The sequence below is a fragment of the Abrus precatorius genome, unplaced genomic scaffold (genome assembly GCF_003935025.1).
Source record: "Abrus precatorius isolate BTA unplaced genomic scaffold, Abrus_2018 Scaffold10, whole genome shotgun sequence".
Classification (NCBI taxonomy): Eukaryota; Viridiplantae; Streptophyta; class Magnoliopsida; order Fabales; family Fabaceae; genus Abrus; species Abrus precatorius.
This window is the reverse complement of record NW_020874292.1, coordinates 13,056,352-13,080,672: the sequence shown is the minus strand read 5'-3', so window position 1 is coordinate 13,080,672 and position 24,321 is coordinate 13,056,352. Positions and strand designations below refer to the sequence as shown.

The following is a 24,321-nucleotide window of genomic DNA, read 5'->3' as shown; positions in this document are numbered from 1 at the left end:
GAAAATAAAGTGTAATAAGTAACTTGTATTCGACATTACTAATAAAATTTGAAAATGTAAATATACATGTTTAGTTTGCATTGAAAATAATTTTTTGTTCATAACTAACCGGTAAAATTTCATAAAGGAAGAGAAAGAACATTATGAACACAATGATGAAGAGGAAGACAAAGACATAGATGAAGATGTAGAGAATAACATTCATAAAGATGTAGAGGAAGAGAAAGATGAATAGGAACACAAAGACAAAGGCAAAGGTAAATAGAAAGACAAATTTGAAGAGCAAAAGTAATCATATATATAATTATCATAAAAAAATGCATCATTGCAAACAAAAAATTATGAATCAGAAACATGTATGTCACAGTGAAAAATCAATCAAATTTAAAGATGTATAGAGAAGATTTATGTACTAAAAATTTATTATTTTTTACTTTCCTAAACTAAATCAACACAACAAACAAAATATCTCTCTCATTATGTAACATCTTTATTTTTATTTAATGTAGTATGAAAAATAGTTTTGAAATTTAGAGGGAAAAATTTAAATTAAGTCCATTTATTCACAATATATAAAGTGTGAAAATACAAAACCTTTATTTAATTTACTCATACTTATAAAATTTAGATAACAAGATAATGGAAATTAAACAAATTAAGAAGAAACATGAAATAACATTAATATACATTGTTTTCACAAATTTATAAGGGGTTGACATTTGCAAAGTATCACACCAAAATACATTAAGACTCATTTACAACATTTACAATATACAAAATATAATAAGTCCTAATGAGCAGTCTATCAACCATGAGACTGAAGACGATACTAGTCGTCCCTATGCCATCTCTATATCAATGCGTCTTCAAAATCAAGATCCTCGTCTGACTCGAGATAGAGATCTCTAGAGTCTGTAGTAACTTCCACACCTAAAACTCGCTCGAAGATGACTCGAGTCGGCCTCCCAAGGAAATCATGATCATAATATGTGAACAGGTAAGTCACCATTGTTGGAGTTCTAACCATGCCTTGGTAAAGATACATACATAGGGTGTGGTGTATCCTATTATTTGTAGGAAAATCTAAGGGCATACTATAGTATAATTCCATTTTCAACATAATAGTATTCCTAGGTACATCATCGACATGCATAGTCAACTTAAAATAACATATCTTCTGATATTTATTAAATACATAATTTAACCTACACTATACAGAGCTATTTGTAAGCCTAATGTTCTCTCTGTGTGTTGTCATACTGGTTCCTTGAAAAGTTATGTAAAGATGAGCCTCTGTTTTTATTCCCAAACATACATCACAATTAGGTCAATAATACAAACGAAGGCAATACAACAAACCATTAGGCCATAAGATCATATTTATATAAAAACAACAATCATTAATTACTCAGCTTATTATATTCCCTGTTTATTAACACTTGAAATTCTCATTTCACACTTTCATTGCCCTAGGATCCCTTAAGGTCTTTCTTAGATAGTTGTTGGATAGCCGCAGTTACATGGATATAACGTATGTCAACCCAGCCTCTTTTACCAAAAGCATGGTCATGAGTTTAAGTTAGGAAGCAAGTGTGAGGCCTGTGGTGCTCTTATTCTCATTTGTTACGTGCAATTCAAGAAGAGCATCCACCATCCTCATTTTTCAAGATTTCTCAATCGGTTCCATCTTTCATACCCCAAGTGTGTCTCTAAATTATCTATACTTGTCCTTATCATGTTCCTTCCTCATAATTCATTTCTCTTTCCATATTTTCCATCTCATTTCTATATTTTTCATTATGGATATACTCTTCTTATTAGCCATTATGGTCCAAACTCATTATTTATTATATCCTGAACTGATTATTTGTATACTATCATATTATTCATCACTTCATTTATCTATTTTATTCAAGTTCATTACTACATCATATATCAATCAATCATTGCCGAGAGTTGGTCTCCCTCGGACTCAGTTCACAACGTACATGCATATACATTCAAAACAAAGATCATGCACATCATTAAACACCACAAAAATATGCTTCAATCAAATATATATTCACAATCTATACATCACAACATTTTTATGAACACAAATATACTACGTTCTTGGTAACAAGTTAGAACTTTTCTTACCTTGAAGTGGAAGTTTAGTGAAGGATTTTTGAGAGATCTTACTCAAAAAGCTGGGTTCTTCCTAAATATCATAAGAGATCCTATTTAGAGGAGGAAAAACAACAAAATAACCAAAAGAATGGAGAACCAAACTTTAAGATTTTAGCAATAGCAAGGAGAGTGAACTCCCAAGCTTGGATCAAAGAAAGATTGGAGCTTTTCAAGGATTTTTTGAGAAAAGGAGGAGAGAGGTCAGAGGGAATGAAGAGGGGTCGTAACTTAAATTATAATCCAAGTTTATTAAATTAGAAACCCTTAAATACCCCGCAACTCGCGACATTTTTGCTATAGCGAGCCTTTCTTTCACTGTAGCGAAAAAATCAGACATATTTCTCCCTTGATGTCTGTCATTTTAGCTACTGCGAAAGGGTCCTTGCTATAGCAAGAGATTCATTAGAGAGTCTGATTTTGGACGCTCATTTCTCACTGCAGCGAGAAATCCTGCAACTTACACACACCTAAAACTCTCTTAATTTCAAACAAGATGCATTAACAATTCACACAAAATACAAAATTAATAAATAACAAAAATAGGGGTGTTACACATCACATATATATATTTTTTTCTCAAAATCAATACAAAATAAAAAGTTAACAACACACGTTCCACAAAGTTGTTCAATAGACTCGAATTTCTTGTATATGGGAATGGAGAAAGAAAATAAGTGTTCTCACTATAATAATAAAGACAAACAATACCACAACCAATATTAGAGTTAATATATAGAATGGAGTATGAAAAAACAAACACGGCTTCACTGGGACACACTTTTTTGACATATTATTTTGCTCTACATGAAAAATAAAATAAAATAAAATGGTGTCTTTCCATCTCCACATTCATTCTTTGTTACCATAGCCTCTAACACTCATAGATGTCAAGGTTTTTTTTAAAAAAAATATATTACAAACAAACATCATAATTAGTTGGACAAGTTACATGCATGATAAGTCACTAAGCCTAAGCAATGTCAACATTTGGAAAAGATATTAAAAACGCATTCAAGCTTTTCGAAAAGACCTCCTCCTATGGCTTATTGAAATGATAGGGAAGATTATAACCCACAAACTACTCAACATAACTTACTAAAGAATCTATTTTTTTTAAGCTTTATACGTAACAAGCTTCCTTTGATTTATGTCCATATATATATATATATATATATATATATAAAAGATGAAACATAATTTAAATATATAAATATTTATTAATTTTTAATAAGTTTACAAGTTATTTTTCTACATTCATGAATTTTACAATATTAAATATCACATATCTACAATTTTTATGATGATCGTGTTATATTTTTTTAATAAATAAAATTTCATTTAAATAAATCATTTTAAATATTTTGATAACAGATAATTTAATAAATTTTGTTAACATTGCTTTTTATTGTTAATTTTTATGTTTCTATTCTGACTTTAAAAATATTTATTAAATATATGACCCTAGCCCACTTAATTTAATAAGTTTTTGGTCCTATGAATTTTTTACAAAATAAACTTTTTAACTTTAGCACACATAAATTAAGGCTAAATTAGTTAGAATTTATTCATTTAATACGTCTAGAGAGGACGCTAAAATGCAATGTAAGTTTAATTCTACAAAACTCTATTGTTCAATCAAAGCCCTTAGGAAAAGTTGTGCTTCTATATCATAGAAACGACTCAATGTATTTTGACCCATCACCAGGTACAGGCAAAAAGAAATAGCTAGGATGTTAAAGGAACAAGCAAATTTTGCTCCCAACATGAGCCATATCCTGATTTTTCACTAGAGAAGACTAGAACTACAGAAACTGGGAAAAAGAAGAGAGAAAAAATATAACTTATAAGATCCAAAACGAGGGTTTAATACCTATTAGCATACCAACCCGAATGTCAAACAAAAAAATCTCCTTTCATTTAGCATAGTTAGGATTTGTGCATGGACAAATTATAATCTTTTTTTTTTTGTCAAGTGCAAGTTTAGCAAACTACAAAAAAAAAAAAACTATGAAATTTCTCAAATAATTTTTAAAATTCAAATGAAAGTGTCATTCATGGGCTAAGTTTCAAGGTAATACAAGTTTCCCAGCGCTTAGCAAGAGTAAAATAAAGCAATATTACATTCCTAAGAATATAAAGTACCAAGGAATAATTTTTTAAAGCCCATAACTGATATGGGAATATCTGTATCCCATTAGGAGCTGGGCAATGGGCAATGGGCAATGGCCATGTTATCAAACACAGATCCATGAAATCGTGGACCCTTTATTAGCAACAAACTTTGCTCTTATTCCTCTCTCTCTCTCATGTGTATTTTTGGTGGGCTCTCTCTTTCTTTCTATTTTGTTACTCTCTATATATCACAATTGTCGGAGAAACTTAGCCCAAATCTTGATAGAACTTTGGTCCAAATATGCCTAATGCATATTATTCACTGATTCAAAGTCCAAGATATGTGCTTCGTCTTTTGGTACAAGAATATGAGCCTTTTGTACAATTATAGTACAATATTTAAAGAACATTTGAATCTTTAGTAATTAGAATATTTATTTATATCAATTCCAATTTTAATAAGAAACAATAGATTTTTTATGCTTTAAAAGTTAAAATTTGGAATTGACATAATATCATAAGTTTTAATATTTGAAATCAATTCTAAAAATGATAGAAAAATTAATGATCAAATAGTGAGTGGTTAAAATAAAGAAAAATACATGGATTTATTTATAATCATAAAGTATATGTTAAATAGAAACAAATTTTAATATGTTTATTATCCTTTTACTTAATTAAATATTACATGATTTCTTTATTAATTTGAATAACAATAAAAAGCTAGTTTTTTAATAAAAAATTATTTATATTAGAGCGATAATAGACACTCTTCATTTAAAATACTGAATTAACTATACCTTCAATTTTGGACAAAAAATAAAAGAATATATTATTGTTACGTATTTGTTTATCACTAATAATATGCATGCAATTAAAGTGATAAACAGATAATATATTAAAATAAATTTGAAAAGCTTCTAATCAAGAGTTGGGGATGTAGCTCAGATGGTAGAGCGCTCGCTTAGCATGCGAGAGGTACGGGGATCGATACCCCGCATCTCCAATTTTGGTGTGGACCTTGTTTTTATTATTTGGAAGTACTCAGAAATATCAACATCTTCTTTTGTTTTGTAATCCAGGCTTTTGGCGAACAGCTAGCATGCAACCACACCATGTATCTGAATCTGATACGTACAAAGGAGAGAGACCCAAGTGCATGTGCTGCTACGTGCACTCCCCATATACCCACCACCTTTAACTTCCTTTCTACCTCTATAGTATAGCCCAACACGTTCATAAACGTCACTATGTGTTCCTGTTTCTCTCGTTAGCTACCTCACACCTTTTCTACTACCCCTTCCCTCACTCACGTCACGCTCAGTTACGTTCTTTTTCTTACCCTTCCACCTTATACCATTACCATCCCCTACCTTAGTGCTAAGGAAAATCAATAGAAAAAGGATCTTATGCTATCTCATTCGGCTATTGGAATTAATTCGGAAACTCTTTCACGGTTCTATTGCTCTCAGTCTATATCATCTCAAAAGTTTAATTAAGTTATTAAATAAAACACATGAATAATTATATATATAGTAACACATCGTTCCACATAATGGTTCTCGAATTTAAAGTTAATATAACGAATTTACTTTTCTATTATTCAATTCAACTTTTTTGGGAGATCAAGGCGGCAAAATTGAATCTTTAAACTATATTCTAAATTGAAGCTCTACCTATGAATTAATTATCTAAACAAATTAAATTATTGAGCGACAAATTTAACTATTTGCTTATCGTCTGAGTAGAACTCATTCAAATGTTAATTTATATTTGTATAAATTATCTCATAAAGTAAATAAACTCATCTTAAGTAGATTAAGATTTTGTCTACAAGAAATATATAATTTTCAGTATAATGTTTACTTGTATTAATTCGTCTATGATGAAATTATTTACCTCCTAAGTCCAACATACATTAGTGTAAAATGACACTCCCACAATCCTTATAGAATATCTTAATATGATTATCATTATGTATCTATTAATTTTCCCCAAACCTAGCACCAGGATTAGTAATTCTAGCTCCTACCATCAACGAGGAAAATTTTATTCTTTGGTCTCTCACATTGAACCAGAAGATACGATTATTTTCATTCTAACTCTCTCGCGGAAGTTCCTGAGCCTTTTGTGAACAACTCTTTTTAGTCATAAAAAAATAATTTTCAAATTATATGTGTAATGTATAAGTAACATACTTTATCTCATTAACATTTATTTTAATATTTTCAAACTATGTTACCTTTTATACCTTTACACCTAAGAAGATTAGCGACCAAGCTATTGACGGAAAAATTGTATACTAATATTGTTCGGTATCGATAAATTGAATGAGACATAACAAACAAGAGTGGCCGGAAACACAGCGGTACTGATGAACTCATCAGAAGAGAATACCAAAAAGATCAAATAAAGTTTTCAATGGGAAGCTAAAAAGGCGAAAGTGGAAAGTAGGATACGTATACAATATAACAAGAAAATACCAGTCACATGCTAAGGAATTGCTTTTGCATTTTAAATTCTTTTTTATTGAGTGTCGCTCTCTTTTAGGAATAACAAATAATAAATAATATTGATTTATTCAATTATAATTAATTAAGAATATTTTTGACATGACATGCTGCAACTTTAACCCCTTGCATGGAGTGAATTCAGCATTTATAGAACCAATGTCCAACTAGGATGAATGAAATATGAGTAATAAATGAGTAGGGTATGTATTTTTATTTTCTTTTTCCGAACGTAACTTCACGGCATGACCGAACAAGATTATCACTCACTGCATCACCCACGTGCTGCGTCGCCCTATGAGACTTCTCCTCGTCCCTTTCATTTAATTTTATATGTCTGAAAGCGTGGAATGGTTTCATGGAAGTCGTAAAACTCAGTGAACAACATTGATTGAGTTCTGAAGTGATTGTTGTGATTTTTCCGCATTTTAATAAAAGATTTTTATAAGGGTACTTGTTAAAGAATTAATATTATTTTTTAATAAAAATGACACATTAATACATTAAAAATCATCAGAATAATTATGCTTTACGATATTTTTTAAAAATTGTTTAGGGTACTAATTAGCATTTTCCTTTCCATAATAAAACATGACTGAAATTCAAGCTCGCGACACAATGTGAAAGTAAAACTGCAAAACCCATTAATTGGCTTTAAACTTTGAATATGCTTGTGGTTGTGGACGGAGCAATGTTTGGTGAGAATATTAATGGGTGCTTTAATTAGTATTAGTTTACAGCACAGTTAAATTTGCTATGCTGACTTGGTGTCCTAGCTTCTGGTAAAACTCTATGGGAATAGGTGACAATAACAATTAGATAATATAATTCGGATTACGTAAAACATCAACACTCATGCATTAATAAATTCTATTTTAAGAGCACTTTGGGTTGGCGTGAAGTAAAATATCTTTGCCTCGAATATGAAAAAGTGATGTCCGTTTTCTCGGTTCTAGTAATTTAACTTTAAACCGTTGGTTAAGAATCTTTTGTTTGATTATTTATCTTGGAAATTATACAATCTGTTATTTTATATATGCCAAATATATACACTGACTTCCGTGTATGGTTGTCCATTTTAGGTTCATAGGGTTCATTCACATTCAATCTACAATGTTTCAGAAAATATAGTCTATGTTCACTCACAGAGGTGAGAAATTGACCAAATTCAGTTAATGCGAAAACAGAACTATGTAGTTGATGCTGAGTAATTTGCTATTTGTAAATTGGAAACTGATTCAAAGGAAACTGACTTTGGCTCGTTGCTTACTAGTTGCAACGACGGTTTTTACTTAGACACCAGCAATTCAGCATAGCCTAATTATTTGAATTTTGAGACATGGTTTTGGTAGCAAATACCAAAACACACGCAAAAGGAATTTAAAACCACGTGGTTTGAGGAATAGTACCTTGTCCCTGCTTAAAAAAATGAAATAGCTGCACTTGGCGGTTTTGGGTCCCCACACCTCACAACTGTGTCAGTTAGTTGGCATGACGTTGGTTAAGCAAGAACCCTCTTTGCTCCCTCACAACTTGTATTTATTCTCAACCTATGCTCCTCTGCTTTTCCTCACAACTCATACTACTCTCTCTTTTCTTTCTCTATCTCTACTAAGGTATTACTCTTTTCATCACTAAGATATCTGAGAAGACTGGGAAAAATGGCGCTTTTGGGGCTTCTCTTTGTGGGATTTCTCTCGCTTGGCTCATATGTCTCTGCGGCTGGTTATGGTTGGATTAATGCTCATGCAACCTTTTATGGAGGGGGTGACGCCTCTGGCACTATGGGTTAGTAACACTTCGTAATAGCATATGCCACTTACACTGCCCATAATTGTTGCAAGATTTATTCACACTTTGATTTTCGTATCATTTTGATGACATTTTCTAAATACAAAAAGGTTATATTTAGAAAATGTTAACATATGTCATTAGGAATTAAAAATGAATAATTTTATAAGAAAATATAAACAATGTATTTTATTAATTTCTTAACCATGCTTTGTTGCAGGTGGAGCATGTGGATATGGGAACTTGTATAGCCAAGGGTATGGTACAAACACTGCTGCTTTGAGCACAGCTTTGTTCAACAATGGGTTAAGCTGTGGGGCATGTTTTGAGATTAAGTGTGTTAATGACAAAAGGTGGTGCCTTCCAAGTTCAATTGTGGTCACTGCAACCAATTTCTGTCCACCAAACAATGCACTCCCAAATAATGCAGGTGGATGGTGCAACCCTCCCCTTCACCATTTTGATCTTTCCCAACCTGTCTTCCAACAAATAGCTCAATACAGAGCTGGAATAGTACCCGTGGCTTACCGAAGGTAATTGATTTTCCTTTTTATCTTAAATTATGTTCAAAATTAAGTTTTTTAGAAAAAATGGGAAGCTAAATATTTTATTTTATTTAAATTAAATAATAATAATAATAAATTAACATTTTAAATTCGTATTCATTTATTATTTTATTTTAAAATAATTAAATTAAATATTTCCTTTTCTTCTAAAATACTCAACTTTGAGACATCTCGACATACTCTGGTTGACAATGTTTTTTGGAATTTTTCTAAATGTCTGCACTGCTCGACTCATCTGATGCCTAATAAAACAAAATCTGGTAATTGTCGTTTTTGAAACGTCTAAGCACTAAACCTGTGTCTGATTCTGAAGCATAGTCCCGGAATCTTTTCCCTTTTTCCAATTAAGGGTTTTAAGGATTTTCTTGCCGTGTAATATTGTTCACAAGAAATTATACAGTTATAAATAAAATCAGCAGTGCATATTATTCTATAATTCTTACGTACATTTTCTTGTTCGCTTTTGTGAAAGAATTTTGATAAATGGAACGATTTACATCCCTAAACATCAACATTAAACTTGCATACTTACACACTTGATAACTATTTATATAATATGAGATTAATAAATTTAACAATTGAAATATTTTATATCATCTTTATAATTATGTTTATCAAATTTCATGTAATTTAAACATTTATAAATATATTATTCAAAATTTAATATTTTTTATATTTTAAAAGTATATATTACCTGTGAAAATATAACATATAATGAAGTATACTTTTATTTTTATATAAAGTTCTATAAAATTAATTTATTTAATAAAAGCTTTCAAATTAATCGGAGTGATTAGTCTTTATAAAAAATATTAAATGATAAATAAGTGAAGAAGTTTTAAACTCACTTACGTAGAATATACATATTGAATATATTCTCCAGTCGTGACGTTCATGTTCGAGTGATTTTGTGACTAGGATTATGTTCCAGTGACAAAGTGACCGCACCCTTTTTATCTTGATACCTTTTTGTGTCCTAACATTTGAATCTCTCTTTTGCTCTTACTTTGATAACATAGGGTCCCTTGCCAAAAGAGAGGGGGCATCAGATTCACAATCAATGGCCATTCATACTTCAACCTAGTTCTAATTACCAACGTTGGTGGTGCTGGTGATGTTCACGCAGTTTCCATCAAAGGTTCAAGAACTAATTGGCAACCAATGTCAAGGAACTGGGGTCAGAACTGGCAAAGCAATACTTACCTTAATGGTCAAAGCCTGTCCTTTAAGGTTACTACTAGTGATGGACGCACCGTGGTCTCTTACAATGTTGCACCTGCGGGCTGGTCCTTTGGTCAAACCTTCTCTGGCCACCAATACCTTTAAGAGAAACATATAAATTAAACCCTTTACACTTAGTCATTGAGAGCTTAATTTAGTAGCTAAAATTATTGTATTTGTTACAAGTGTTGGTATATAACTGAAAAATCAAGAAATATCATATAGGAGTGAGTCGCTGGTGAGTTTTAGGAGCAAATGAAAGGGGCTTATTTTAAGATGGTCCCAGCCATTTGAATTGTGTTGTGAGGAATTGTGTTCTGCTTTGCATTTGTAAAAGGCAGAGTAGTTTAGGTGGCAGAGGTGGATGTTTAGGCGTTACCACCCGCCAGTTTCGTTTATGGTGTGGTTCTTGTTGTGTCGTCCACAAATTGAAAATGAAAAGCATGTTGTTTTGCTTCTATATCAAGTCATTGTCTTCAACTTTGTAGCTGAGTGAGTGTAAAAGTCAATCTATGACATGTAAGGAATAAAATTACGTTGCCCGTAAGTTTTCCTAGTGTTTCTCTACCTCAGCAAGCTGCCCCTTACAATTGCCCCTGGTCATGTGATTGATGACAGAATATTAGACCAGGGTGTGGAAAAACTCTAAACATACTGTCCAATTTAAAATTTAAAATATTCATGATTTGCAAGAAAATCACAACACAGTTATCGTAGTTGAGAGAAAAAGACTTTTCACAAAACATCATCAAGAGGATTTATTGTAATAAAAGTATGTGAAAATTTTAATATTTTAAAAAATGTGCTAATATATGTTTGAACAATAATATAAAAGAGGTATAATAACCGTTGGCAATAATTGATCACAATTAAATTATTTTTTATCTGATGACAGTATAATCAATAGCTTCAGTTTGTTAATAATTGTCTATTTTCCAGAATTAATTAGAAGAGATAATATTTGTGTTATGGGTGGCAGATATTGGTTTATAGGGAACTGAATGCCAAATGGTTCTAAAGTCCAAGATATCCTTTGGGCTGTGCAATCTTGCGGGTTTGCATTAAGTGTCAAACTGTCCTTTGTTTAAATTGGGCATAGGCCCACTGCGTTGTGTTTTCTGACTTTGGACTAATGATAGAAATAACCCAAATAAATAATTTAAGTTCTGTTTACCAAAAAATAAAAATATTAGTTCCCGAGGATGAGCTTATCATTTTATTCTGGTAAAAGAGAAATAACATAATCAAATTTTCTTTACAAGAAAAATAAAATTATATAAAAATTTAAGTTATATAATATTTAAATTAGCATAAAACTATAATATTATATCTTAAAAGATAGAAAAAAAGTAAAAGTTTAATAAATAAATATAAATTAGAAAGCTTAAATTTTATGCTTTCATGTGATTTTATACGTGCACATGCATATTTAATCAACAAGGCCAATGTAATAAAGTTAGTTTCATGCTTCAATCTTTTCGTTGGTTAACAGTAGGATAAAAATTGACAAAGTTACAAAATAATTTTATTCCCATAAGAATATCAAATAGCAATAGGGACAGTATCTGTTAGCAGTCTCTAATAAATTTAAAAACTAAAATTTTTAGTACAAATTAATTTTTTTAATTTATTATTTTATTTTAAATTCAACCTGTCTAAGTTTAAATATCAACAAAAAATGTTTAAATTATAGAAAAATTTATTAAGAATAGTTTGGAAAAAAATTTCAATAAATATTTATAAAAATAAAAACTTAATTATTAAAAATTTAAATACACGTTGGTTCTATGAATATAGTCTATTTTATGATAAGTTCTTACAATCTTTTATTATAATTTAATCTCTAAAATGTTAGATGTTAAAATTTAATTTTTATTGTCAACCTCTCTTCTATTATGTATTGAACTAGCTCATTATTATCACATCATTGCATTATTTAATTTATTTAATATTTTATTATTTAAAATTAATATTTATAAATAAGTTCCTGAATATATTTTAAATATTTATAGAAAAATTTCTAAAACCTAGCCCCTTTCTCTTTTGTACTTCCTCTTCCTTGAATCCCACCTTGTCATGCTTGCAAAGCAACAATAATGAGGATGTTGTAGGTGAACAAATGGAGGGCGATCAAATCTTTATCCTTCATCTCTTTGTAATGGATCAGGGAAAGTAGTTAAATTGCTCTACTAACCAAACACATAGATACTAATATTATAACCCCATGTATTAAAGGTTTTTCTTCTCTTTGAGAAACACTTGTTTGAACTTGGCTTCCATGTCGGCTTTTTTAAGGGCAAGCAACGAATTTAGAATCAACATAAGGTGCAACATGAAGGCAATGAGAAGGGAATTTGTAGATGAGAGGGGTTTATGGTAGGGTTGAGGTGAAGGTGTTGAGTATAGTCTATGAGTTGATGCTTAGAAAGTCTGGAAAATTGTGTTGTTTAAATGATGCTCGAAAGATGTTTGGTGAAATGTATGAAAGAGAATTGGTTTCTTGGAGTTCTATTATATTTTTTAGAAGATCCATCGATTGTGACAGAGAGGACCGACATGCATTTGTCATCACCTACTCCTGGACAACAACTTGAATGCTAAAAAATCATTTACATTTCACTTCATTTCCAGCTAAGGAAGAGCACACATCTGTGGCAGTGACATAAGTTGCATATGCAATTTTAGGTTATGCATACGATAAATTGTGATATTTGAAGTGTTCCTTTTATGTTTTTGTCCATCAGCGTAAGCCTATGGAACATTTTGGGGTTTAATGGCTTTTGGATCTTCTTGTGTAGATAAGAAATCCACCAAGTTTATGTTTAAAAATTAAGAATCATGTTAGGACATTCTTTGATTACAGCTTGAAAATCACAATGTTTATGTTGTTTTTATTGGTGTTGTGGTGAAATAATTTCACCAAAAAAATGGCAAATAAGTTGTATTCACACATATTCATCACCTCCCTAAACCTCATGCTCTAGTAACTCGCCAACACTCCAAATACACCAACATTTAAAATCATGACCACAATGGCATACACTGTGAACAAGAAGTACATCAAAGCAACACCTCTCAAACTATCCTCATCAAGATCATAATGCTTAGAATAATTGAAAGAGAAGAAAAGGTTAAAGAAGAACTTTTCTATAAATATTTAAAATATATTTAAAAATTTATTTATAAATATTAGTTTTAAATTATAAAATATTAAAAGATTAAAAAATGTCATAGTGATGTTGGCGACAAGAACTAAATCCTAACATCTTAACATTTCAAAAACTAAATCTTAACAGAAAAAATTATAAAAACTTATCATAAAATGAGGTATATTTATATTTGCCCAAATATGTATAGAGATAGATCTTAGGAAAACTCTTATTCTATCTTTTAGGGTTCTTGGCCAAGAATTTAAAGTCGAATATGAAAGTTTGCATTTAATTTGCTTTAATTGTGGAAGTTATGGGCATAGGCAAAAAACCTGTATTGAAATTACTACTGAAAATAATCATATGATGATGAGTTGTGACTCTAAAATAGAAGGGACCTAGGGAATGTTTGAAATGCAAGAGAAGAAGATAGGAATCAAAATCAGGATAGTCAGGTTAGGAGTAATGCTAAAGATATAGACCAATTTGGTCCTTGGATGTTAGCAAAAAAACACTTTAGGAAGAAACCATGTCATGTATAGTCAAACAATAATGTTGTTAATAATGGGAAAAGGAAAGAGATTCAATCAGGTTCTCATTTTGACATTTTAAGTGACTTTGTCTAGGATATGAGTCAAGGTTCACCCCCTGAATCACAACATGCTCCCGTATCTTATGGTTCCTAAAAAGTGAGTCCCCATAATGTATCCCCTATTAAATTGGAATAGAAAAATAATAATGAATTTAGGGTTATTTCTCATAAGAAAATGACTAAGAATAAACAGCCACCTAAACCTAGGAAGTTAGAAAGGGATAAGGAGAATATTATTGAGAAAGAAATTTCGAGGAATTTTTGTAATAATTTGACTAACCAACAGAGAGATAGCCATGATAATCAAGACACCCTGCTCTTAATGAGTAGAATTCAAAAAAGTTTACTGCATAATAGTGAGTATTGTACCTATGCCCAGAACATAATTGGACTTAATCCTGACTTCCATTGAAATTCCCAACACATGTTTGACAGTGCCTATCCTAATAAACCTCCTTATAATAGACTCACTAAAGAGGAGAACTCACCAATCAAGGAGAGTCCTACCAATTTGGTGGATATGCAATCATTAGATAATGATAAGAGCCTAACTCAATAGCCTAAGGATGCTCTTACCCTTTAGTTTAGGTTTTTATGAACTGTCTATTTTGGAATTATAGGGGTGTTGGAGGAAAGACATTTTCGAGGTTGATAAATGAATTAATTGATATTTACAAATTAGACTTCATAGTTTTATTTGAACCTAGGATCAATTTAGAGAAAGCTGATAGAGTTATTAAAAAAATAAACTTAGATGAATCAGTAAAGGTGGATTCTATTGGGTTTTCTGGTGGCATTTGGTGTTGCTAGAACTCTAAGAAAATTAAGGCTACTGTTATTAAAAGAATTAGACATTTCATTCATTTAAAAATTAGTTGTCAAGGCAAGGCGGACTGGATCTTGTCCTCTGCCTATGTTAGTCCTCATGAAAAGCAGAGAGTGAACTGTTGGGATAAGCTAATGGATTTTAGCTCAAATATAGATATCACTTAGTGTGTTGCAGGGGATTTCAACTCTATTCTATTTGAAACAAAGAAAGTGGGTGGCAATCCTGCTAACTTTATCCAAATTTAGGGTTTTACAAAGTGCTTAATTGTCTGTGGTCTCCAGGATATAGGGTTTAAAGGTAGCCCTTATACTTGGCAGAAAGGTAACTTGAAAGAAAGGATAGATAAGGTTGTAGCTAATGAATCTTGGCGTCTCTTCTTTTATTCTAGCTCTCTTATTAATATTCCTTTATTGAAGTCTGATCATCATGACCTTTGACTTAAAGTTAGAGAGAAAGATAATACCTATGAGGGTGGTAGATGCTTTAAATTCCTTGCTCCCTAGATTGCCCATGAGGATTTTCATAATCAGGTCAAGGCTTTCTGGATTCCCTCAAACTCTTGGAATGGAAATTTAGCTAGATTTAAAACTAATATTACTGAATGAAATAAGTCTACTTTTGGAAATATTTTTCATAGGAAAAAGCACATTTTCAATAGAATTAATGGAATTTCTAAAAAATTAGATTTAGGAAGTAACACTTTCCTCTCCAATCTTATGACCTCTCTTTGGCAAGAGTATCAACAAATATTGGACCATGAAGAAATATATTCATATCATCATTTTAGATCTAATTGGATTAGGTTAGGAGATAGGAATAACAATTTTTTTTTTCATAAGGCTGCTATCATTAAGAGACATAAGAATTTGATAGAAGCCCTTAAAAATGACAAGGGTGATTAGGAGTTTGATTCCTTTAAATTACAATCTATGGCCCTAGATTTTTTTAGAAATTTATACTCTGTCCCTGAATCTCACTTTACTGAACTCTGTCCCTGAATCTCACTCTACTTAACTGAGTTGTACTCTAGTTTGTCCATGGAAGAAGTAAAAGCTTCCTTATTTAGCATAGGGAACTACAAATCCCCTGGCCCAAATGGGTTGCATGCAATTTTCTTTAAAATTCAGTGGAATTTATTGGCATCCTTCATCTTTAATTTTGTTCAAGATATTTTCAATAATCCAAAAAATATAGCTACAGTGAATGATACTGCTATTACCCTTATTCCTAAAATAAAAAACCTTGAACATATTAAAAATTTCATACCTATATCCCTATGCAATGTGAGTTATAAAATAGTTACAAAATTATTGGCCAATAGAATTAAGGAAATCCTAACCAATTTGGTGTCTACAAATCAAACTAGCTTTATTCCAAGGAGACAAGGCATAGATAATGCCCTAATCCTTTAGGAACTATTGCATTCAACTGCAAAGTTAAAAAGTAGGAATGATTATATGATTATTAAAATTGATTTAGAGAAAGCCTATGATAGACTTAGATGGGATTTTATTATTAATACTCTCCAAAAAATTGGCTTGAGGGCTGATTTTGTGAATCTGATTTATCAATATATATCCTTTACTTTTATGTTCAATAATTGGAATAACAGTATTACCTATACCTTCAAACCTGAAAGAGGTATTAGGCAGGGGGACTCCATTTCCCCCTATATTTTTGTGCTTTGTTTAGAAAGATTGGGCTATTTAATTCAAGATATGATTGCTAATCTGAAATGGATTCCGTTTTCTTTCAGTAAACATGGCCAAAAAATTTCTCACTTATTTTTTACTGATTGTCGCAACCAGGCGGTTGCAACAGTAGGGCAAAAATATTTTCAAAAATATAAGAGGAGTCGCCACCAAAGTTTATTTTTAAAAAAACCTTGGAATTTTTTTTTAAAATAATATGATCTTTAAAACCAAAAATGAGTTCGGGAGTCATTTACGTGTAAGGAAGGTATTAGCAACCTACAATGTCCATTTTAAAATTGGTTACCTTAATTAATTGTGCAAATTTATTTTAATTTTAAAAAATATTTATTTTAAAAGAAGACAAATTATTTATTAAAATGTGGATGGATACCTTAAAAAATTATTTTAAAAGATTATTTTGACTTGACGTGTCCGATTCCCGCTCCTACGTATCCCTTGGTGTAATAGAAAACTCAAAACCACATAGTTTTATCTAAAAAATACGAAGTTAGTTGACTAAGAAAATTTATTTTGATATTAAAATTATTTTCATAAAATTATAATATTTAAGATATAAGATAACGCAGTTATACATGTACCCTACGAGAAACAATACAGAAGGTGAAGGAAGATCACATAACTATATTGCAAGTCGTTAAAAAGTATTTTTATTTGTAAATGAAATATTTGAATTTAGATTTAAATTATGATTAAGGTTGAAAGAGAATTTGAGATAGTATAAGCTACACATTAATCTCTTATAATTTTTGGACAAATCGAAAGTAATGTAAATTACACATCGATGTTACAAAAATTTGTATAATAAAAATAGATAAATGATTGGTTATTTAATTTATCAAAATTATAAATATGATTCAACAAATTTTAAAATATAAAATTAATTTTATTTTAGTAAAAATAAATTTATTTGAATTGATTAAAGAAGATACTTATTTAATAAAAAGATTAAACATTTCATTTGTTAGATTTATATTATATAAAACCTAAGGTAACATTAATACACCTAGATTTTTGACAATTTATAATGCATAAAGGTATAGTCACTACACATTAGCATTATAAATTGTTTTGTTAATAAAACAATTTAGATTTAAATTAGTTGATTGATTCCTAAGTTAGTAATTAAAAGAAAAATATATATTAATTTATTATTAAAGTGGTTAACTAATTAATTAAAGATAATATATGATAAATTAATATTACATAAAGTCTTCGTAACGTAGGTACACATAGACTTTATCAATTTATAATATATGATGATAGAAAAGATATACGTTAGTGTTATAAATTGACGTAATTATTTTATTATTTAATAAAAAAAAATTCAACAATCATGCAATTAAATTACACCCCCATTATGAGATTATGCAATACAACAAAATCATAAATAAATAATAAAAATAAAAACTAAAAAAATTACATAAAAATAAATAATTAAGCGAAACTAAATACATTATAAAGATAAAAATAAAAATTTTATGATATACGAATCAAATTTGATCATTTACTATTATTATCACTATCCTTTAGGTTATTCAATAAATGATTTCAAAAATAAATTAAAAATAAATAAATAAATAAATAATAAGTAAGATCCATATATATATATATATATATATATATATATATATAAATGTAACAAATAATAAAAGTAAATAATAATAATAATAATAATGAAATGACACAAATTAAATAACAGAATAAAAATAAATAAATAAATAAATAATAAAATAAAATAAAACAAAAAATAATTATACTTTTAGATCAAAGTGTAAAGAAAATAAATAAATAAATAAAATCAAAATGACTAAGCTTTTGTTTGTGTACTGTAAGTTTCGAATGATTTTTGTGAAGTAAAATAATTTAAAAAAATTATAAAGAAGTAACAAACTAAAAAAAAAAAGGAATGGAATGTGATTGACGCACGACAACAGATGTTGTCATACGTCCCAACTTTTGCCTTCTTTCATTTCAACTCAAATTAACTTTATTAAAACAATAAAATAATTGTTAAATAAAAAGAAAAAAAAATGAAAAAAGGGTTACGTAATAGCAAAAGTTGATCTACAAATTTGTATTTTATCATTTAAGAAGTCTTATACTTCTTATTACAACATTCTAAACTAGCAGGCAAGCAAAAACAAGAGCTTTGTTTCTAAAAAAATATACCTTGCAATTTCATTCTCTACTAAGATATAACTTCAAGTCTGAAGAAGAATAGAAAATGAAGATTTTATTCACGGTGTAATTTCTCTTCTTTTATCTTTGATTTTTTTGGTATTCTCCTTCTTATTCTTGATTTTCCCTCTTTTTGCAAAACTCTAAATCCTTGCTCTCTTTTCTGAAAACTTTGTGCCTCTTTTTCTTCCTCTCCAAAAGCTCTTCATTTTTTTTTAAAGATTTTGCCGCTCTTAAAATTTTTTATTTCTGAAAGCCCTATTTTTGGATTTCTTTCTTGTGTTTTTATACTGGTTATTTTTAGGATTTTATATAGAGACAAATTTCTGAACTTTTCCTTTCTCATGTATGGAGTTGGTTTTGATATTGGAGTTTAGGCTTGCCTGATGCAGGATTTCTGTTTCTAGGAGCCAAATCTCTTTTTTCAAAAAATTTCTACTTTTTTGTAAAAATATTTTATTATTTTATTTTTACTTTTTAAAAAAATTTGGAGGCAATCCGGGAGAGGCAAAAATTGGTATTCACATTGATGACATAATTTTAGTAAAGGGTAGAAAAGATTATTTTTTTTTAACAATACTGACCCTGCTCTTATTTAGAATATTAGTAATTGTTTAGGTATTAGAAGTTTGTCTAACTTTGGTAACTACCTTGATATTCCTATTAGTAATAAAAAACTAGGTAGAAAAGATTTTGCTTTCATTATTGATAAACTTAGAAAGAAGCTTACTTTATGGAAAATAAATACTTTATCCTTTGCTAGGAGGGTCACCCTTGCCAAATCTTGCCTAATGAGTATCCCCTCCTACCTTATGAAAACTATGATCATTCCTAACATTGTTTATAAGAAAATTAATAGTATATGTAAGAATTTTTTCTGGGAATTTTTAGGAAAGAGGAAATGTCACTTAATTAAATGAGATAAAATTTGTAAGCCCAAGAGTGAAGAGGGTCTGGGCTTCAGGGATCTTTCGTTGCTTAATAGAGCATACATGATGAAATTACTTTGGAGATTGATTAAGTCCCCTAATGAGTTATGGGCCCAGGTAATATATCACAAATATAGATTTTGTGTAGGGAAGAAACCTAGTTTAGGCAATAAGCCCTCCTATCTGTGGAAAAATTTAATTGCTGACTGGAATATCTTTTCTAAAGGGTTGTGTTGGGTGGTCAGTGATGGATTATCTACCAAGTTTTTTGGGAACAATTGGATTCCATATATCTAGAACCTACTTTTGTATGCTCTGTGTTCTATCCCGGAGGAGGACCATGATATCCATGTGGCCCTCTTCTCTACCCAAGGCAGTTGGGATTGGTCCAAGATCAGGAAGATGTTTCCTCCTTTCATTTGTGATGGTATAGCTCAGGTCAAGTCCCCAAATGTTAGTAGAGGTCAGGACCTTATGTTTTGGAACCTATCGAGTAATGGTTTATTTTCTATAAAAACTACTTATTCCCTATTTAATAATATTGATAAGCATTCTGTCCTGAGTAAGAATATTTTTAAAATAATATGAAAATGGGATGAACCTCTCATAATTGTTCTCTTTTTATGGAAAGTGTCTCATGGCAGGTTATTAATAAATAAGAAAAGATGCAAAAAAGGTATGAGTAATTCTCCCCTTTGCTCTAGATGTAATGCTGCTCTTGAGTCAATTATGTACATTCTTAGAGATTGTTGGTTTGCCAAAAAAAGTCTGGGATTATTACATTTTATCTAATAATTGGACATCTTTTTTTAGTATGGGTTCGTCTGATTGGCTATTTCATAATCTATCTAATCCCAAGTCCATGTTAGAGCAGAATTTTTGGTATTATTGTTTGGCACCTATGGAAGGAAAGGAATAATGTTATCTTCAACTCTTCTGTTGCTACTCCCAGTGTTCTTAATCAAAGAATTTGTCATGACTTTGAGTATTTGATTTCCTGTTACAGGGATAAATTCAAAACAAGTGTTGATCCGATGGATATTCGTTCTTAAGATAGATGGTCTCCTCCCCTTACTGGTTACCTAAAGCTGAAAATGAATGGTACTGTCTCCCAGGTTCACAAAATTGCTAGATGTGACTGTCTAATTAGAGATAGCCATGATCAAATGATAGCTGGATTTTACAGGGGTTTAAGTTTCTGCTCTCCCTAGCTATTGAATTGTGGGATCTTTTATTTGGACTGCAATTAGTGGTCCAGAAGAATGTCCAGCTTGTTTGGATAGAAACTGACTCTAAGGAGGCTTTACAATTAGTTTTGAATATCCATTGTTGTAATCACCCAATGTTTAATGTTATTTTTGAAATTAGGAGTATGTTAAAATCCATTCCGTTTGTCAAGTTTAGACATAGTCTTAGAGAGGGGAATAATTGTGTTGATTTGCTTGCCAAAATGAGATTAGATCTCCCTAAGCACAACATTTGTTTTGAGAAGAGTACCTCTCTTTAATCCTTTTTTGAGTCTTGATTCGGGCGGAGTCTGTTCTTCTAATTTTATTGTATAGTTCTTTTTTTTTAAAGCTTTTTTAGCCCCTTTAATAGTAAAAAAAATATATTTTCTTAGATAAATAGTATTTATATAAGTAAATTAATTAAAATTTTCAATTCAAATGTAATTATTGATAACATAAAACAGTTAAAATAACAAAGAGCGTACTTTAAACAAATATAATGGTTGTATTTAATTTTATGCTAATGATATTCCAATAGTACATTTTGTTTTTATATACCTGGCTGTGTGACCTTTTGAATTTATTAATTAAATAATATAATTCTTTTAATGCAGTGCATATTTAAATTATATTAAAAATGCAAATTCAACCTAAACATTACAACTAAGTAATTGTAAATTCAAATACAATACACTAATAATAAGTTAAAAGTTCCATATCTGTAAGTATCATTTGGATCCAAAAGAACAACATTGATCTGACAATCATAGATGGTGAAAGTTAAGTAAGATTACAATGCATTTTGAATTAAATAACAATGAGTACATTTTTCTTACACATTCGAAAAGAAAATAACTTGACATATAGTTAAGTGTGGATATCTTAGCTAGAATCGAATGAAACGGTAAGCTAGCCAGGTGTCTAACAGTAATTGGGTGATGACGATATTTCCACCCCTCTCATCCACCCTGCAACGTAGCATTTGGTGACCCCACAAAATCTTCTCTCGGCCAACAACGTTGAAGAAATGGATCTAAGGATATAACGCTGAGATAAAAGGATAAGCCAAAAACGTTGCTTAACCGTTGGATCTCAAATATCGCACGAACCAACGGTGCAACACAAACAGGTGACAAGAACCACAAGAAAGGCTCCAAAAGGAAATAATACATATGAAATAAGCCTAAGGCATGCACGAAACAATATTATCACATACATCTTCCTGAGCCACTGCCACTGCCAGTGTCACTAGCTGCTCAGCATGGCCACCGTCACCACCCAAGCTTCCGCCGCCATTTTTCGGCCATGTGCTTCAAAATCAAGGTTCCTCACCGGCTCTTCCGGTAAACTCAACAGGGAAGTGACTTTTAGGCCAATGGGGTGTCCTCCTTCTGCCTCTTTCAAGGTTCAAGCCAAGAAAGGAGAGTGGCTACCTGGCTTGCCCTCCCCAGCTTACCTCGATGGCAGGTACGTAATATATCCACATGTTCTTAACTCATACTTTTATTTTTGTTTATACTTTTCTTAGACTAATAAAGTTTATAAACTGATTATTACATATAGTTGATTCTAGTTTAGTATGCCACGTCGTATGGATACCGAATTTTGGTCTATATGTTTTCAATTTTACTCTTTATATGAAATGACAAGGGGTTGAATTAATAATAATTTCATGTCTGAGGTTCAATTTGAAAATTTGATTTTAAGATCAGATTAAAAATAAACGTCACATGTAGGAGGATAGAGTTTAATTAAACAAAATAGTACTATAGTCTAAATATTAATTACTCTCTTTTAAATGGTACGCGCAATGAACATAAATAACATAGTTTAAAATTTATTTTCTAGTATGTTTACGTGTCTATTCTTCAAATTGAGTGTTAATATATGTGTTGGTTATAATTGTTAACGTGTTAAAATGTGTGTTTTGTGGTGTTATTAGTCTTCCTGGTGACAATGGGTTTGATCCTCTGGGGCTTGCTGAGGACCCGGAGAACTTGAAGTGGTATATCCAAGCTGAGCTTGTGAATGGACGTTGGGCCATGTTGGGTGTCGCAGGGATGTTGCTTCCTGAGGTTTTCACCAAAATTGGAATCATAAATGTGCCTAAATGGTATGATGCTGGGAAATCCGAGTACTTTGCATCATCCTCAACCCTCTTTGTGATTGAGTTCATTTTGTTCCATTATGTGGAAATCCGAAGATGGCAAGACATTAAGAACCCCGGCTGTGTCAACCAGGATCCCATCTTCAAGCAATACAGCTTAGCCCCGCATGAGTGTGGATACCCTGGTGGCATATTTAACCCCTTAAACTTTACACCAACTTTGGAGGCCAAAGAGAAGGAGCTTGCAAATGGTACATCTTTTTGTTATCTCTAGCTACAATTGCACAGCACAAGGGCCTTTTTGCTTTCTGGGTGAAATTGTTTATCTAACCTTGTGATTTTGCAATTTATGTAGGGAGATTGGCGATGTTGGCATTCTTGGGATTTATTGTTCAACACAACGTGACAGGGCAAGGACCATTTGATAACCTCTTGCAGCACCTCTCAGACCCGTGGCACAACACCATCATTCAAACATTTAGTGGCAACTAAGTTTGTATCCAATGACATGCTAAGCCTGTGTCCTTCTCCTGTGATCCTGAGTGGATGAATTTTGAGAGTTTGGGCATGATTGCTATGATCCATCTATTTTCGTGTACAGAGGAACTAAAATGGTTTTTATATTGTTACTTATTTCAAGCCTATTATTTAGCAACTAAACAAGATACTTTAAAAATCAAATTTCTAATACCAAGATATTTCCTTGTACGTAAATTTACTTTCATTTTCCACACGATTCAAATGGATTAACAACAACAGCAATAGCCTTATCTAGAGGTATGCAGGCACATGACACTTGACCCAAAGCAAAATTTAGAACTGGGTGGATTCACTTGCGTCTTCAGGTGAGGAAGTAAGAATATCAAAACGGGTCAATTCACTGCAATCTTCTAGCAGCAACTCGTAAAAAAATTATTTGAGTTTTAATTCTGCTTCACTTTTAGAATTGGCTTAGCAAGTGTCCTATTTAAAGATATATTTTTTAAAATAATATAAATTGAATAAAAAATGATAAAAAATATCATTAAAACTATAATCAAAATCTAACTTACATGAATGATTAATTTTATTGATATTAAAATTTAAAATTTTATATTTTAAATTTATATATGTAAAATTTAACAAACATAAAAAAATCTTAATTTCTTTAATATTTTTGTTATAATTTTTAAAAATTTAACTTTATCTAAACTGACATGTTTATAATCATCAGTAAAACTAAAA

General features: G+C 30.6%; 2 protein-coding genes and 1 non-coding gene across 3 annotated transcripts; all 3 read left to right on the top strand.

Annotated features, from left to right (window-relative positions):
- Nucleotides 1–5,214: 5,214 nt before the first annotated feature.
- Nucleotides 5,215–5,287, top strand: TRNAA-AGC. Its single transcript has one exon. It is a non-coding gene; the product is annotated as a tRNA-Ala (tRNA).
- Nucleotides 5,288–8,449: 3,162 nt separating this feature from the next.
- On the top strand, nucleotides 8,450–10,474 carry LOC113862982 (expansin-A1-like). The gene is made up of 3 exons (XM_027496332.1): nucleotides 8,450–8,579; nucleotides 8,803–9,115; nucleotides 10,168–10,474. Exons 1-3 carry the CDS (start codon nucleotides 8,453–8,455, stop codon nucleotides 10,472–10,474), a joined length of 747 nt encoding a protein of 248 aa, XP_027352133.1. The 5' UTR covers nucleotides 8,450–8,452.
- An 11,693-nt stretch (nucleotides 10,475–22,167) lies between these two features.
- Nucleotides 22,168–23,730, top strand: LOC113865053 (chlorophyll a-b binding protein P4, chloroplastic). Its single transcript, XM_027499405.1, has 3 exons — nucleotides 22,168–22,457; nucleotides 22,933–23,348; nucleotides 23,453–23,730. The coding sequence occupies exons 1-3, from the start codon at nucleotides 22,252–22,254 to the stop codon at nucleotides 23,587–23,589; spliced, it is 759 nt and encodes a 252-aa protein (XP_027355206.1). The 5' UTR covers nucleotides 22,168–22,251; the 3' UTR covers nucleotides 23,590–23,730.
- Nucleotides 23,731–24,321: the final 591 nt, after the last annotated feature.